The sequence below is a fragment of the Equus quagga genome, chromosome 9 (genome assembly GCF_021613505.1).
Source record: "Equus quagga isolate Etosha38 chromosome 9, UCLA_HA_Equagga_1.0, whole genome shotgun sequence".
NCBI lineage: Eukaryota > Metazoa > Chordata > Mammalia > Perissodactyla > Equidae > Equus > Equus quagga.
In genome coordinates, this window is record NC_060275.1 from 71,456,839 (window position 1) to 71,474,978 (window position 18,140).

Below are 18,140 nucleotides of genomic sequence, written 5' to 3' on the forward strand. Positions count from 1 at the left end.
GCCCAGATCTCCTGGATCAATAACCCAGAGAGACTTTATTACGTGTGGCTCAGTCCACAAGTCTCAAGTGTAGGCTGGCCAATCACAATTTTTATGGTTATCCACCATTCCAAGCGCCTCACCAACACCTGAGGCCCCGATCTGAAAAGAAGAACGAGCAGATGAATGGCTTTGAAAAGTAAGTCCTTAGTTTTGAATTGTGCTAGAGAATAAGTATTTGATTTTGTTGCTGTGTTTTGGTAGATTTTAAATACCAGATGTGGACCCTAAATAAAAAGAACACCATAGCTCTTTTGTTCTCTTATGCATTTCAGTTTTAACATTGAAGTATGAAAGAAATGTGAGGTCATTCTCATGGGTAGTAACACAACTTTATTGTGTGCAGCCTTTTTCACACCAAGTATTAGTTTTTCCATGTGAACTAAGTTAAGATTTAAAATGATAAAGTTATTGTTAGGGAGATACATTGGGCAAGAGAAAAAGCTGAAGAGAGTTTTTGTCTGAAACTGGAAAACAGAACAGTCTGGGGAAAAAAAAAGATATGAGAAAAATACCACAGGTTGCTAAGACCGAAAAAACCGCTTTGGGGGAGTTCAAGCCAGGCGATTCTCTCAAGGGGAGGGTGGGATTTCATGTGGATGTTTAACATATTTGCTTGGCAGTAATAATCTTAGAATTTTCTTCTGTGTTGCTCTAGCTCTTGATTTTTCCTGCTGTCTCTGATCTCATTATGCAGCATATTATTTTTTTATTTAGCACAAAGTCCATTTGGACTAGAGAATAGAAAGGTTCTGATTTTGTCCCTGGCCAGCAGTCATACCTCAGGTACACAGTGGGAAACAGTTGGAAGACTTATCAGAGGGCATTCAAAGTTTGTTTTTTTATTAAAACAATTTCATGATCCTGTTCTGGTTTCCTTATTGAGTAGACTCCTAGAGGAAAAATAAGTACTGTGAGTTTACTAGTCTGCTGTAGAATTGGAATCTGGGCCTACAGTAAAGAGTTAAAGAGAGATCTACAAGTTCATTTAAAATAAAAATCACCAGACAAAACAGGCTCCTGGCGAACCCTTCTCCCCATGGGGAGGTTCCGCACGCAGGGAACACCCTGGAGCAGCCGCGCTCCGACGCTTCTGCTGAGGACCCATCCTCTTCTGGAGTCTCAACTCCTCATGCTCCACGTCAGCTTCGCTCTCTTCCTGTGGCTCTCTAACCAGGCGCTCGTGAGGTGGGCACCTGCCACTTTGGGTGAGGTGGGCAGTACAGGAGGCCAAGTCCCTACCACTTATTAGAAACATCAGGAAAGAAACACATCCTTGCACTCGCTTTAGTGCTCTAACTGGTAAATGTGCCAAAAGAGTGACGGTCTTGAGCGCTGAAGCAGAAATGGACCTCTAACACAAGATCCAAAATCCTCTAATACAAGACACAAAAACTTGCAATATACATTAGGTCACTTCAGCTAAAACTCCTAGTTTTTTGGTACTGTCTGACTGGACTTTAGACAGAAAAGACAAACCCAAATGGAAGAACACAATTTAAGTGTGGCAGAAAGGTGGGAATCATAAGGCCTGAAAGGCAAAGATAAACGCATTACCGAGGCATAGTGCACAGTCCCCTGGCCCCGAGCTATGCAGGCAAAGAGCTCGCACTTTACTGAGACAGAGTCGAAGTCGATTCAGGGCTCCAAGAAAATATTCACCAGAGGAATGTGATGATTCATTTATCAGGCCAGAAATCCCAAGTACAAAACTTCAAGATGTAAGAAGGATCAAATTATATAATGTATATGATTCAATTTAAAAATTCTTAGCCCTCTTACATTACATTATCTAGATAATAGTAAAAAATCAAATTACTTTCATATGAAACTTCTATAAAAAGAAATCAAATCCATTTTTATGAAATTTTATAGTACAATTATTTTCTAATGGGTCTTTTCTTAGGTCACAGTATTTATAATTCCATTTACATCTGTATAATTTTCCAAATCGAAAAACAAAAGGCAGTCAATAGAAATCTAAACTTTCATTTGCAAAACTCCCTTCAGTTTCAGGCCAGTAACACATGGAGATGCCGACTTGTGCTCCAGACTTGGACTGCTCCCAGAGATCCCCAGTTTACGGAGCAGGCAGGCCTCGACTCATTAGGAACGCTTTTTGGTTTGGCTCACGTTTCAAGAAATTCTGGAGCATGTCCATGCCGTCCAGAGATCCCCCAGGTTTCAGGATTAGGTTTCTGTATTTCATTCCAACCTAATAAAATAAAACATCATGCCTAATAATTCATGGTTATAGCAATCTTCCAAATCTACAGATGCAAAAGAGAAAGAAGGGGGTGGGGGTGAAGGAAAGGAGCTTTAGCTCTACTCTCTTTTGCCCAGACTACAGCTCTGCAGTACGTATTTACTCGGGTAGCTAAGAGAGCTGGAGTTTAGACCCTCTACACTTCCCTTTATTACTGACTTGTCTCCTTAGATTCTCAGCAGTGAGCTGATGATGTGAGCAAACTGACAAACGAAAAATAGCCAAATGGAATATATAACAGGTTCCTATCTGTTATCCCATCTCAAATGCGATTTCAAAAGGGTTAGCAAAGCAAGTGTTCAAGAAGGCCACAGAGAGAGGATCTGTGTACCCGGAAACGGTGGCCCAGCTACTGCCCAGAGGACTTCTGCTATGTTTTTACGAGGGGCTCGTAAAAAACCTCTCCTCCTTATAGACACGGGTAGGACAACAGTACATGTCCCATGGTGTAAGACACTTCTGGGGGCCAGAGCTGGGAAGAAGGACCTCTGCAAAGTTTTCTCTAGGGAGGAGGTTGGGAATTTTTAAACATATTGCAGTTCCTCTGCCTTTATTTACATAAACACATGAGCAAATAAAATGAAAGAAAACAACTGTAATTCATTATCAGCGTGATTCAATATTTTCACTTCCTTTTCATCGTCCTTTTAGGGAAGCATGGCAGGACAATTCAACAAAGCATAATTCTAAATATACACATAAAATAAGTAGTTCACAGAGTAACACTCTTAAATTTATATCCGTGATATCATCTGATCAATACGATTAATAGTCTTTTTGAGGACAAGAATAGCTCGAGAATTTCCAAGGACAAAAGTAATCTAACCTTTGACTTATAACAATGATTCTGGTTGGTACAACCGTCAGAGGTAAGTCTAGTCAAACGGCTACGGAAAATAAAACGTGGGTGCACGAAATCTACCAAGTCAGATATAAAACTATTTAATGTCCTACAGGGTTATAAAATCAAAATGTTTGGGGTTATCTTTTGGTTATAAACAGAAATCATCTGCAACTTATTAATCATCTACAGGCTAACATCTAACTTCACAGCCAGGGCCCTAATCAGGAGTAAATCACTAGTCAAACAAAGTTACTTTCTCATAAACTCCAGAGCAGCCCTGTCCAATAGCAATATGATGTGAACCACATTTTTAACTTTAAATTATCTAGTAATCACATTAAAAAAGCTTAAAAAAAGCAAATAGGTGAAATTTAAAAAAATATTTCATTTAAACCAGTAGTATATCTACAGTATTATTTCCACATGTATTAATATAAAAAATTATTGAGATTTATTTTTTTGTTGTAAGTCCTCAAAATCTAGTGTGTTTTTTACATTTATAGCACATAATTCAATTCTTTAGTTGCACTAGCCACATTGCAAGTGCTCAACAGCCACATGTGACTACCATATTGGAGAGGTGTAGGGCCTAGAACACAAGATGATTCTTGGAAGGACTTGTTAGACGATGTTCTAGTATGACACTGAAAGGCACGTAGTAATCTTGTTGCCTTATTTACAAGTTTTGGATAAATTTTCTTAAAAAGGGAGGGCTTGCAATCACTGATATTTGACTTCCTGAAAACCATGGTAAGAAGGGCGTAGAGCTAGACTGAATTTTCTTTAGGAAAAAAAAAATATGTCATTTCTCGTTTGGTCTGCAGCAAATCACTACTGATACAATCAATCTAGAACCTAAAATGTGAGTGATGGCTATTCTTTTCATAGACTTTATTATTCTAAGAAGCAACAGATCAGAGCTCTTGAGCCCAACTAAAATTTACCTCCTTTCTTTCACTGTCCATTGTGTCTGAAGTTAACCAGTGTTAAATTAGTTGGGGGGGAGGGGTAAGGAAGGACTGTGCTCTCTGGGTGTAGCAGTATAGGGAGAACTTAGAAAATGTGCATTAAATGTATGTGCAGAATTATAAAAATATTTTAATCCTTTTATTAGGAAAAAATTTAAAATATATACCAATAGCAGAGACGACAGTAAAATGAACCTCCATGTACCCATCAACCAACCTCAATAATTAATATTTATCTGCAGAATTTCTTTTCTTTTAATGATTGGCACCTGAGCTAACATCTGTTGCCCATCTTTTTCTTTTCTTCTCCCCAAAGCCCACCAGTACATAGTTGTATATTCCAGGTGTGAGTCCTTCTAGTTCTGCTATGTAGGACGTGGCCTCAGCATGGCTTGATGAGCGGTGCCATGTCCGCGCCCAGCATCTGAACCAACAAAACTCTGGGGCGCTGAAGCGGAGCGTGTGAACTTAACCACTAGGCCATGGGGCGGGCCCCTGCAGAAGTTCTTAATGCTCAAGATCTATTTATTGAAAAGACGTACTTCATTCCACAAAGGTTACAGGTACATTAATGAAAAGCTAAATAAAGTAAAAAGATAAGTCACCCAACATGCTGATATTGGACAGAGTATTTTCATTTTGTGCAGAGAACCACAGTTCTAGGTAACAAAGAAAAGCAGGCCTTTGAGGAGCTGCTCTGTTGTGAAGGGCTGGCTCACACCCCCTCTGGACGGCACAGTCAGCGGAGAGCGGGGCAGCGCTCGGTCTCACAGCACACGGCTCGGTGAAGCCCAAGTTCTGCCCTGCTTATAGCTCCAAACAAGTTGATTCAATTTCCTGAATTACAGAGCAATGGTCTTTTAATAGTTTCATTTCCTTTGCAATGAAGTTTGGAGAAGAGTGTAAGAGTCATTTTGGTAACAGGATCTTGCTTTTCTTTAAAAAAAAAACGTTAAGTGAATTTTGGCGTTTTAGGAAGGGACTGGGCTCTCTGGGCAAGAGAACACGGTCTGGGAGACACATGCCACAGGTGCAAGAGTCTTTGCCATAAATTGTTCTTCTTTGTTTATGTAATAAAGAAACTTCAGCTGAGAGGAAAGCAGAAAGAGAAGCTCTAAGATAACCACTGAAATTTTTCATGCTAAGAAATCCTTCAGGAGGATCTGCATGTAAGAAGAGCTCCCATTAACTGTTCTGTGAAGGAAAGTCGGCGTCACCTCTGTGCTTTTTAATCCTGGAAGACTAGAGTGTATCTTTTGGCAACTGTTCAGGTTCTCTCTAACAGTGATGTTTTCTAAAGCAAGATCAGGAGTTTTGGAGGCAGGCCCAGCTTTGAATCCCGGCTTCGTCCTCAGCTATGTGACCTTGGGCCTTGGTTTCCTTACCTGCAAAATGGGAACTCACCTACCTCACTTGGTTTAAGGGGAATCAGAGGAGAGGATTTCGGTACACAGCCCTCCCCCTAGTACACTACCTGGCGTACAGCGTATTCAGTAAACCTTAGCAGTCACTGATCCCTTCTTTCCTTTCCTTTCCTCTCACACTGCCCCTAAGTGCAGTTACTCATATACAGCTGAGGGAAACAAATGCATTCCTGGTTGGCATTTTCTTAAAATTAGTTCTGTCTCCGAATAAAGCTAGAAAAAAGCACAAGAGATTTAACCTCCACTATTAGTATGAAATAGAATATACAACTCAGTAGGAATATTAAGTAGGAGAGAAAAGGCGCTCATTTTATCTAAGAATATATACCCTTCATTTGAGGTAAGATTATAACAGCAATCACAATTATCTGAAGGAAGGATGCCCGTCACCTATCAGTAATGAGAATATATAAATGGGGAACAGATTGGGTCTCCCGCTCTCTCTGACATCATCTCTGAAGCAGCAAGGCAAGCTCCCACTGCCTTCCAACCTGGTTTCCCTCCCTCCCATTGTGCTTGACTCTGGGGAGTGGAGCCAGAGTCGTCTCCTTCCTACACCAACAGGCATCAGGGCAGAGAGCAGCCACCCAAGCACAGGTGGTGACGATCAGGCACCTGACAGGCCCACTAGCCAGCTTTAACATGGACTTTGAAACCTTTCCTTCTGTAGCCCATCTGTAAATGCCTTCCCAACAGCACACCCTTTGTTTTCTAGGCGTGTAGGGAGGATGTGGGTGGAAAAAAAATACCTTTGACAACAACAAAGAAGGAGGGAGAGAGTGAAAGACTGGTGCGGGCAGTCAGGGAGATGGAAACAAGAACGGTGGGAGAATCTTTGCCTCATTAGAGGAGGTTTTCTGGAAACCTGAAACAAAATTTCAATTTGTGAGAACAGAAGGCTAAATCTTTATTTATGGGGAGGGAGGAGATCAGGAGAAGAACAGGTACCCTGGGTAGCATGTATTAGTGGGGTAGAGGTGTGGAAGCAGATGGGGGAACCACCACTTAGGTCCAAAGAGGTACCCATATGGAACAATAATAACTAAACGTAACAGTTCTGAAGCAGAGGAGGAACTCAAACATGAACAAAACAGTTCCTATGACAGGGCCTTACAATCTAGCAGGGGAGATAAAGGAGACAATCAACAAGGCAGATAATTAGGGCTCTAAGAGGAACACAAAGAAGGGCTGAAAGAACACAAAGGAAGAAAAACTGCTTCCAGCTGGTTGGGATTCAAGATGTAGAAGGCGGGGGCCAGGAGACATTCCAGAAGCAGGCTGGACATCAAGCCCATTCCCTTCCTTTACACCTTCAATGAGGCAACGTCTAAGGCTGTTAGAAAAGCTTGATGCATAAGAAAAATCAGCTTTGGGGGGGCAGATCTGGAGGGCTGACGTGGAATTTAATTCATCTGAAGGACCTTCAGGAGAGGAAATGTCATATCCTCCCTTAGCAACACAGTATAGCAGGAATTGGGCCTAGGACTCTGGGGACCACTGGAATACTTAGCTTTGTATTACACATTCTCTGCCAGGTAATTCTTTTTCATGTTTAACCAAGACTCATCATCTTTCTGTGTCTGTTATTGCATGTAAAGATCTAGCTACTTCCTTGTGGCATTACAGATTGAAACACAATAGTTGCACTCATCCATCTTGACTGTCTGGGTATTCCTGCCCCCTGTGATACTTGGTTGCATTTCTTCTTCACTGATGGAAAAAACAAAGTTTAGCAATTTCTCTAAACGTAAAAGATGGAGATAATTCCAGCTTAACAATATAATTGCTTTGAATCCACAGTGTCTATTACCTCCTAGGAAATTTTCCCACAATGAAGCAGCCTTATAAAAAGAAATGGCCCTAGTTAAAATGCCCTATTTTTTTCAACCCTATGATTAGCTGTTGGTTCTGAAACTACATTTGGTGACCTTACAGATATCCTTAAAAAGAGTGTCTAGAGCTTGCTGGAAAAGTGTCATCCCAAGCAGTTCCCTTCTGTAGTTATTTAAGAGATCAGTGGGAGAAGTAAATAATATGTCTAACAACGAGACAACTTCTCCATGTCCTACTGGAAACAAAGACCTTCGATAATATTTAACAAACTAAACAGTTAAGATGTCATCCCTATTTACTAGAAAACTACAGAAAAAACCAGAGGCCGTAGACTTTTAGGCCATTATAGGTAAGTGGGCAGTTCTAACACTTTGCTAGAGGCCCTCAAAACAACATGAAAACAACTGTTCCATGAAATAGTCTATGGCTAACATTTGGTATTCAGAAGACTGCTGGCTTCTGTTTGTATTATTTTCTCCCAGTGACTAACATGCTTTCTACAGGTCTGCCTGATGAGATCTGAAATGGTTCTCAGAGTAGACCCTGAGCTTTGCAGGACGGCAAGAGCTTACAGAGAGAAGGCCCAGAGACATTTTTTTGTTGATACCAAAGACCATGACCAGCAATGTCAACAGTACGTGATCTTTCAGCCTCCAGCCTCTCTAAAGCTTGAGGACTCAGAATAGCAGGCAGTGACTCCTTGAAGGGACATCCTGCTATCTTCTCAAAACGATCCAAATACATACTAGGGAGGGTGAGGCCTTGAGACAGCAAAGTCTGCCTGATATAGTGTGATTGCTCTGACTCCCATGACCTCTGATCATAGTTAGTATTTCTTTATACCACAAAATTCTTTCTCTTCATCACAACATAGTTGTAATAAGGACCTGAAAGTTTTTGTAGAACAAGATTGCTGTTCTAAAGTATTAATTTTTAATAAGTAGGTATTTAAATTTTGTACATCAGGTGTTACTTTAGAGCAAACATTTATAAAAAAAAAAAATTAAACCAAACAAACAGTACACTGTAGGAGTGAATAAAATGGTTATTTAAAAAGCTGTTCCAGCATCTGCCACTACAGCGGAAGCGTGTGAGGGTGCAGAGGGATTCTCCTTGGCCACTGGAGCCAGAGTCACTACTGTTGTGACAGCAGGAGAGCAAGAAATGAAATGATATTCCAGAGTATTTAATAGGAAAGAAAAAAGAAGGAATTAAAGCCAGCTTCAGGGTGTAAGATGAGCAATAAGACACAGCACTGCTGAATCCAGAATTTTAGTAAAACTGAACACTGTTTTTAACATCACAAGGCAACAACTTTAAGTTGCTGGAAATCTTCCTTTCTCCAAGTTCAACCCGGCCCCTCTGTCTAAATTAAGAATAGTCTCGGCCTGCCAAGTTGTGAAGCTTGAGAATAAGAGGAAGCATGCAGAAGCATCATGGCAGGGAGTGCTTCTGCCGGACTGGCAAGTTCCTTGGGCTCCACTGGGAACAGTACTTTGGCTGTTACCTTGACAGCTGAAAGAAGAGAGGTAACAGTGCTAAGTCCTGAGGATGTGGGCATGTGAGTGGAAGCACAGAGGAGGTGAATGAGGAAGCTTAATCAAATGAAGGATGGTAGCACTTATGCCAGGAAGTCTCACCAGCTAATAAGAGCCAGTTACAGGTCATAATTATAACTTTACATATCTAGACCTTGTGTCTCTTTAAACATTGCTTTTGGATTTCTAAAATAATCCATGCTTTATGTAGAAAGAAGGGAAAGCTCCATAAAAAGTACAGAAAAATATTAAATAACCACTTATAAACTTACCATCCAAAGAAAACAATTGACATTTTGATGTACTTTTTTCCTAAATATACATTTAAAAATAAAAATTTGTATCTTATGCTATAAAATATTTCATAACCTCATTTTTTTCACTTTGTGTAATAGTTACATTAAACATTCCAGACATCAAAAAAAAAGCTTATCGGGGCCCAGTGTTTCGTTGGTTTGAATCCTGGGCGCAGACATGGCACTGCTCATCAAACCACGCTGAGGCAGCGTCCCACATGCCACAATTAGAAGGACCCACAACGAAGAATATACAACTATGTACTGGGGGGCTTTGGGGAGAAAAAGGAAAAAATAAAATCTTTGGAAAAAAAAAAAAAACTTATCGAAGCCTTTCCCCCATGCCCAAGTCTACTCTTCTGTTCAGAAAATGGAAAGGTCACTTTTGGTCTGGATGCTCTGAAAGATTTCATCCATGAGTGGCCATCTGAGTAGGGCCTTTAAGAATGGTAGGAGTTTTGAGAGGCATAGACAAGAAACGTGTACATTTCAGCTGGAAAAAACAAAAGGAATAAATTTGTGAGGGTGGAAAGACCTAGGGGAACGCACAAATTTGGCTGACACAGGGGGTTCTGGGAAGCAAGGGAGGGATTTGACTGCTAAGCTCAGGGTTGTGAACAAAGACAGGAATAACAAAAAGCAGGAAGTTAAAAAAAAAAAAAGGTGGACGAGGGCCTTTGGGAGTTGGCAAGTGGTCATCAGTGGTAACTTTGCGGAGATGGGAACTTTCCTGTTCAATTGGTGAAAGCAAAAGCCAGGAAACAGAGGTCTGCAAAGACTGCTTCTTACACCAAGAAATTAGATTGTGAAAAGAACACCAGAGAAGTAGCAGCACTGAGGTTATCAGAGTCAATAGAAATAACTCCAGTTTTTTTTCCAAGAGGGCAAAGCAGTAAGGCTTGGTATTAGAGACATCTCCTCTCAGACAGGAGGAAAGTAGAAAAGTACTGAAGTAGAGAAAGAGAAAGAGAGATGAAGGTGCTCACTCAATTCTCTGACTTTTCTTAGTAGAGAGGAGAGATCATCTGCTGAGGGAGGAGAGAGCGGTGGAGACTCGGGAAGTAGAGCAGGCCTGCAGAGTAACACTGGGCGCCCGATTTACGTTGGACAGCATGACTTTGTAGTGGAGCATGTTAATGGAGTCATTTGGTCTTTCCCAGAACACTCTGAATCCCAAAAGCACCATCTATCTCTAAATGAGATGGTGGAGGAATTCAGGGCTGGGCACCGGCTGAAGGTCATGCAGAAGTCAGGGTTCATGAGAACAACAGTGGTTGACCATTGTAAATGGGTTGGCCAGGGAATGCAAAGAGACTTAAAGGGCTCTAACAGCCTGGGTACAGTGGGAGGGAAGATGGGGTGACTGGGAAGGCTAGTGTACAGAATGGAGGTGCCCTGGAGGTGGTGTTTCTTTCTTTGGAGGGGTGGAGGTGGGGAGGATGGTGGTGTAAATTACATCAGCATATTTCAGTGCATCTGTGCAAGACGCTATGTAATCCTGAAACATCAAGGTCAGGGAACAAATCAGTTGGTTAAAACAAGCACAGAGAACCTGATTTTGATAATTTGTTCTTCTAATTTCTGAATCAAACAGAACGAAAAACACAATGGAGAATGCATCGGTCCTAGAAATAATCTGACAGCTGAGTCTTCAACAAGAGTGGAGATTGGGGACTGTAACTCAAGAAGGCTTGGCTGGCAGCCACCTGGCAGTCAATTCACTGAACGCGGAAGGGAATGGCTCAGGTTAATGAAGCAGCTTAAATTACTTAAAGGCATTTAGGTTACAAACTATGTAGTAGGTGGGGTATGCCAGCCACAGAAAAGGGTGCCTCCCACAGAAAACGTACAAAGAAAACGTGTAGAGAATATCAAAACATAAGCAGACCATTTATATCAAGAAGCTGTTTACCTTTCTTTCCCACCCTCCTATAAAACTAAACATTGTATGGCACATGTCAAAACTAGCAGTTATAAACGCTCAAATGCATAAACAGAGCTTTGAATTTTAATTATGCAATATATTGGAATGTTAATAAGCAAGAAAATGCAGTGGGTTTTTTTAACTTACAGAAGCAGAGTTAATCACTTGTACACTGCAACCTAATGATATATGATGATTTGAGAAGATGCAAGACTTTAAAGTTAAAAGGTGTTACCAAATCTCTTACTCTAAAATCTAGGTGTAATAAATATTTTACACTAGGAGTTAAAGGGAGGGAGCAACTATAAAATTAACAAAAGGAGAAAAAAAAATACAGTACCTCTGGATTCATTATCCCTTCTTTTTTAAAACAGCTGTAAAACATGTCCATGGAAAATACTTCACTCCAAAGATATCCATAATATTGGCCATCATATCCCCCTGCCAAGTGTCCAAAAGTAGCTGGCATATTTGTGCCTTTAAGGAAAGATACACTTCAATCAGTGTGATGGCAAATGTTTATCTGGTTATCAGCTGGCTCAGGTTTCCCTATGGGGAGTGCAGCTGTGGGAGGAGAGAGTGATAACACCTCGCCTCTAGGACTCCCTGGGTTTACCTGTGTCCTTGGCCAAGATGTTTACAAACTTCTCTCCTACTACGGCTCAGCCTCAGAGCTGGTTTCGCCTCAAGCTCTGGAATGCCCAACAATAGTTTCAGAGGCTTTGTCCACACCCATCAGATAGCTCAGGGTTTCAGAACCCCTCAGTCCTTTCTCAGCCCTTAGACACATATGTGTCTTACAAATACTCTAATAGTAAGCCTATTGTTTGTCACAGCTCTTTATATCTAAAATGCGTCAGAATGGCACTTATTTTAGGTGCATGATTACTGAAAAATAACTCTTTACTTGAAAAGCTAAAAAGGTTTCACCAACTCAATCTTCCTCTAGGGCTACTTTAAAAAGGATTTTGTCAAAGTGGCTTGGGGCACAGAGTTGCTGTATGGTCTACTACAAACAGATCACAAAAGGAAGTGAGAAGCCTGGATTGACTCAACTGACCACTCTGGCTCGTATTACCTCTACAAATGTGACTGATTCATTTACATTTCCATTCCCTTGGTGGAAAAAAGTCATGCTACCAACTACTTATACGACTACCCGTTGGCCTAAAATACATAAATATAAAAGTAAACACACATGTGCACATACCTACCCACCCACCCACATGAAGGTCAGAAATATCAGGTTAGAAACTGCTAGTCAAACTGCCTTAACTGATCTCAGAATCAGAATCAGAAACAAGAAACAAGGTAGAGATTCGTGATTCTCTCTAAAATTGCCCCTTCTGCCAATTTCTTACTGAAATCATAGGGAGGTCATGGTGCATACAGGGAGGGCGGAGCCAGGCGGGTGCGCCACATGTGAGTGGCTTTCTCTGCTCCCGGGTGGAGGCCAATTGCTCACGCCTGATTACACTAAAATGCTGCAAAGCTTGAGCCACCTTTCCTTCAAGCACATTTGGACAGGATAACGCATAAGGACAAAGTATGCTTATCTGAAAGTCATGGCCTGACTGAAAAAAAATCAGAAACAAATTAAATTAGGTAGTCGGCCTGACCAACTCTACCTTCACTGGCAGTCTTAGGAGTACACCCTGTGCTTCACAGGAGAAATGAACTCAAGTCACAGTATTTACATACCTGGAGTAGCTGCAACACCTAAAATTTCTGCGCAATATTTGGCATATTCACTTGCAGCATCCAGCGATGTGTTGGTATGGAGAGACTGATCCACTTTGCTCAAAACAATCTGGCGTAAGGTAAGAAGACCTAAGAACATAAGAATGTTTGGGCATGTTTTGGAGAAGAGAAAACTATGTGTTCTAATGTCACAAGTTCATACATTTCAAAACTTATTCCTGTAGTACTGATTACAAAATGGGAGCAAGACATTTCATTCTATTTAAGATTTAAAAGGAGACTTTCTTTTTCCCTTGGACACAATTTCAGGATTCAGGATACCAGTACATTTAGTGGTCTTTCCTCCCCATATTAGCATTCTATGGGGCACTATCATTATTAATGGGGAAATAAATACTCGAGAAGAAGATGGCAGCAATTCTCCGTTAAGCAATTCTAACGTATTTTCCTTTTCTAAAACTACAAGTCATACCTGTGTTGACCAGTCTAGAAGCAACAAGTTTCTCAAGCAGATCATCCATAATAGGGCTTCCATCTTTGTAATGTTTTGACAGTCTCCGGAGGGACTCAACGTCCCACACCCAGTTTTCAAGCATTTGTGAAGGCACCTCTACAAAGTCAGTTTCCACATTTGTTCCACTAAATCGTGCAAAATCCGTCTAGAAAGTAAACAGAGAGGTCTTTTTTTTAAAAAACACTGAAAACTAGATATGTGATGAATTAAAATTAAGACTCTTCAAAACTTAAAGTCAGAATCAGAGTCATCTGCCCTTTGGTTTTTTTTTGTTTGTTTGTTTTTGAGGAAGATTAGCCCTGAGCTAATATCCGTGCCCATCTTCCTCTACTTTTTTTTATATGTGGGAAGCCTACCACAGCATGGCGTGCCAAGCGGTGCCATGTCCACACCCGGGATCTGAACCAGCGAACCTCAGGCTGCCGAGAAGCAGAATGTGCGCACTTAACTGCTGCGCCACCGGGCTGGCCCCTCATCTGCCCCTTTGAATGAAAGGTTAGGATAACCTCAAATTTAAATGAAAATAAAATACAGCATGAAAAACAACCCCCAAATACTCTATATTAAAGTACTATTTTCTTCTTTTGAATTATAAACAAACTTGGAACAATCATCAGGAATTCATAAGTGTGAAAAAATCAGTTTAAGCTAAAACAAGGCTTAAGATTTGAAAGTAAAAATATTTCAAAAGAGTGTTCCATTAAAAGATCCATGATCTAAGACAATTTCTCCCTAGCTCCCCTTTCCGTTTGCGTATTTTTGTTTACTCAATACAAGCCTTTCTGGGGCACTCATCACCCTATTACTTAACTATCGAAGTTTTAGCCAAAATCAATGAAAGTTAAATTACAACATTACAGACAGATGTCCTGTGGGTGTGTGTTTTGTGTTCTAAACTTTAAATAAGTGGTTCTGAGATAACCATGTTGTAGAAAGCCTGAGTTGCGCCTCTCAGACTGGGTAGAAGATGCTACCTGAAAACAAGAAGCCACGTTAGTGGAAGTTAGGGCTGTGTATTAGTTGGCAAGTGGAATGAGTTAAATGCAGCCATAGGAAAAGAAAAACAAAGATTTACTCAGAAGTTAAAGCGCCTCTCATAAAAATAAAGGACTTATTCTGATGGTCTCGGTTAAGAGTTAAAAAAAAAGAGTTTTTTTCTTTAAAAGGGAAAGTTTAGTAAATTGTTGAGCCAGATGTCAGAAATGCTCTTGAGCAGAAAGGTGGGAATTCACTAGAACAGGCTGGTGTTTCACCCTCACACCGTGCACAGAACGCATGTACAACCGTCTCTGGCAGGGGAGATGCAGCATTCACCCAACTGGGCCGTCTGCAGAATGGGGGTTATCGATCTGTAGGCTTTCCTCGAACCTCTGTCCTGTTTCCCTGTTCAGATGCTTTGCATCCCAGTCTTCTCTCCCTGACTTCATCATCCCTGGGGCTCTAAAGGGTAGGGAGGAAGACGGACTTAACCACCGAGACGGCAGCAGACGGGACGCTGAGTCGGCAGCACGGAACCATTCTGCTTTTGGCCCAGGGCAGAGGCACAGATGTCAGTGCCACCTCACAGTCTGCCTTCCTCTCGATGCAAAAAAAATGCTTTGCTTGACTTCCCGTTATAATTGCACTGATTCTAGATAGGAAGAGCTGCAAATACTGAAGGGCCAACTAAGGGAAACTAAACTCACTGGGCACTGGAATCAGCCTCCTCTGTTTGAGGACATCCCAATACAAAATTCCTACAGGGAAAGAGACGAGGGTCCCAACAACCTGGATATTTTGCTTTCTTCTGGTATATAATCTTCTAAAATAACTACATCCTACATTATAGATAAAAAAATCTTACACGATAATTATAATAGCCAACATCTATTAAGACTTTACTATGTCAGGCATTCTGCTGGACTCTTTACACGGATTATCTGATTTATTTTTTATTTATTGAGGAAGATTAGCCCAGAGCTAACTACTGCCAATCCTCCTCTTTTTGCTGAGGAAGACTGGCCCTGAGCTAACATCCGTGCCCATCTTCCTCTATTTTATACGTGGGACGCCTACCACAGCATGGCTTTTGCCATGCGGTGCCACGTCCGCACCCGGGATCTGAATCAGCGAACCCGCGGCTGCTGAAAAGTGGAACGTGCAAACTTAACCACTGTGCCACTGGGCCAGCCCCCTGGATTATCTGATTTAAATTCCAAAACGATTGTGTGAAGCACTGTAATCTCCATTTTTGAAAAGGAAATTGAGGTATATCAAGATTAATGGTAGACTTAAGATTTGAAACTAAGTGGTCTGACTCCAGAACCCATAATTTTAACCATAAATGCTATAATGACTCTCTCTCTCACAGAAAAAATTAAAAAAAAAAAAAAGGCTAAATTACAATGTTACAAAGTGACAAAATCCTCTTGGAAGGGATCTAAAGTAGAAAAGCCTTATATTAAACTCCCCTTTATGTGTAGAGTAAAAGGGAGGTCTCAGTGTGCTTCCTTAGAAATCTGACTGCCTCTAAACACTGGAGTATTTTTCAAAAATCAAATATGAGGCTGAGGTGTGAAGGCCAGTCTTTGTAACCACCTATCCTGGACTTGGGATTCTGTAATACTAACTGCATAATTTTCTAAAGATTATTGTTTTTAAATAAGTACTAACAGAGCAAACAAAGGCAAAAATCACATCCTCATCTACCAGTATACAGTATTTTGACAAAAATATAAATTTTATATATTGTGCTTGTGTGAACATTTTTTAATTGGTATTTGCAGATGAGGGGGAAAATCAACCCCAAACAAAAATGAAAAGTATGTGTCTGTTTGGTGGTGGTGGCAGTGTTTCAGAATCTAGAAAAACACGAACAAATGAGTAACTGAGTTAAACTGAATTAGATAAGAATTAACACAGTTACATCACGAAGAGTAGAGAAGAGAGGGCTTATTCTATCCAAAGCTGTCCTGTAGAGCGGAGAGAGCACATAAATGAATGAACAGATCAACAACATCTTCTAAAGAGCAAAAGGAAATGTTTGCAAGGAGTAAAGGCTAAAAATAACTCTACTGCTTACTAATTTCCCGAAAGTCAGTCACGCTGTTTCTCTGTGTGCCTTTGGGCAATATCATTTAAATATTTTTCAAATGAGGAGGACAAAGAACTTACAAAATTCAAAAGCTCAACTTCCAGCAAACAACTAAATTCTAAAGAGAAAGGAATCCAGTCAGCCAGTGTGCATGTCCACACAGAAACCACGGGCAGGACTCAGGATCCTGCAGCCTGATGGGAGCCTGACACACAAAACAGCATGGCTGTTGAATTATTACTCACTGTTGATCAGCCAGCAAATACTACTCCCCAGTTTTAAACTGTGGGTTCCAAAGAACCCTAATTAGTACTTTATATAGTTTTCAATATAAACAATTTGAAGGTGTCGAATATCCTAGCTTATGCGCCATAGTAACTCTTGATGCTAATATACTTCCCAGATAAAGCAGAATACTGTAAAATAAACACAAAATTATCCAATTAACAAATCATTTTGCAGGTGACACTTTGAAAACCATTAGCCTATTATTGCTGCAGGAAATATTTTGACAATAAAAGCCTAGAAAACAATGTATACTTAGATTCTTGTTTAGTTACAAGTTCTTGAGAGAAAGAAAGTTGTCCAACGATGAGATTTTTCTTTATTATCTTTTTAAACAGACAACAGGATGCCTAACATATACTCCAGTATGGATTTTTGCAACAGATGATTTGATGCTATAGAGATTAACTTCTCAACTCATACAATACAGGGAGAGTTGGAGCAAAATTATAGGAACTGAAGCTCAAAAAGTTGCGTGAGCTTTTGTTGTATTTAAAGACTAAAGTCCTATGGGTTATTGTTCTAATTCACAGACTGGTTGCTTTTAGTGGTTACAACTAAAGTGTTATTTTCATGACAGCAACACCCAACTCAAAAAAACGGAAGTTGCTGAGATCAATAAGTGTATTGTATTTAGGGCAAAGAACAGGCTTCAGGAGAACCGCCCTCGGCTGTCTGGGGTGATCACCTATTGATTTCTTAGCAGTCATTCCACATCCTGACCTGTGTGATCTACCCCCAAATCCAGGGATGGTGGAGAAGTTTACACAATAAGGCATTAACAAAAGAAAAGTATCACTGCCTCCTAGACCTTGCCATAATTAGAACATTGAACGTCATACTTTTAATTTTACATATACCTAGACAACACTGGAAGTAATAACAGTAATAGGGGCTGGCCCGGTGGTGCAGCGGTTGTGCACGTACGTTCTGCTTCTCGGCAGCCCGGGGTTTGCCGGTTCAGATCCCGGGTGCGGACATGGCACTGCTTGGCACGCCATGCTGTGGTAGGCGTCCCACATATAAAGTAGAGGAAGATGGGCACGGATGTTAGCTCAGGGCCAGGCTTCTTGAGCAAAAAAAAGAGGAGGACTGGCAGTAGTTAGCTCAGGGCTAATCTTCCTCAAAAACAAAACAAAACAGTAATAAAGAGAACCTGAATAACACTTTGTTAGTTTTCCTATTAATCTTCACAACAGCCCTATAGTTCAACAGGTCAGGATCACCACCTCCATTTAAAAGACATGTGCTACTTCACATAATCTGCAGAATTCCTGAATACTGCAACTTAAATTCACAGGCTTACCTCCAAACTGACTATAACTTCCTGATTATTACTTCTTATATATAAATTGCTTCTTTTTACATGAAAACAAATAAAAGTACTCATTCAAACTCAAATGCTAAGAAGGTTAGCAAGTATGTATGCCTTATT

General features: G+C 40.6%; 1 protein-coding gene across 3 annotated transcripts in view; it reads right to left on the minus strand.

Annotated features, from left to right (window-relative positions):
• Positions 1-352: 352 nt before the first annotated feature.
• Positions 353-18,140, minus strand: part of NLN (neurolysin) — a 90,534-nt gene continuing 72,746 nt past the window's right edge. For all 3 annotated transcript variants that reach the window (XM_046671845.1, XM_046671846.1, XM_046671847.1), the window contains 4 exons: positions 13,306-13,492; positions 12,834-12,962; positions 11,473-11,609; positions 353-2,254 (listed from right to left, as the gene is read on the minus strand). In XM_046671845.1, coding sequence (XP_046527801.1) covers positions 2,120-2,254; positions 11,473-11,609; positions 12,834-12,962; positions 13,306-13,492 — 588 coding nt within the window. In that variant the 3' untranslated portion in view covers positions 353-2,119. The remainder of the gene's footprint in view (positions 2,255-11,472; positions 11,610-12,833; positions 12,963-13,305; positions 13,493-18,140) is intronic.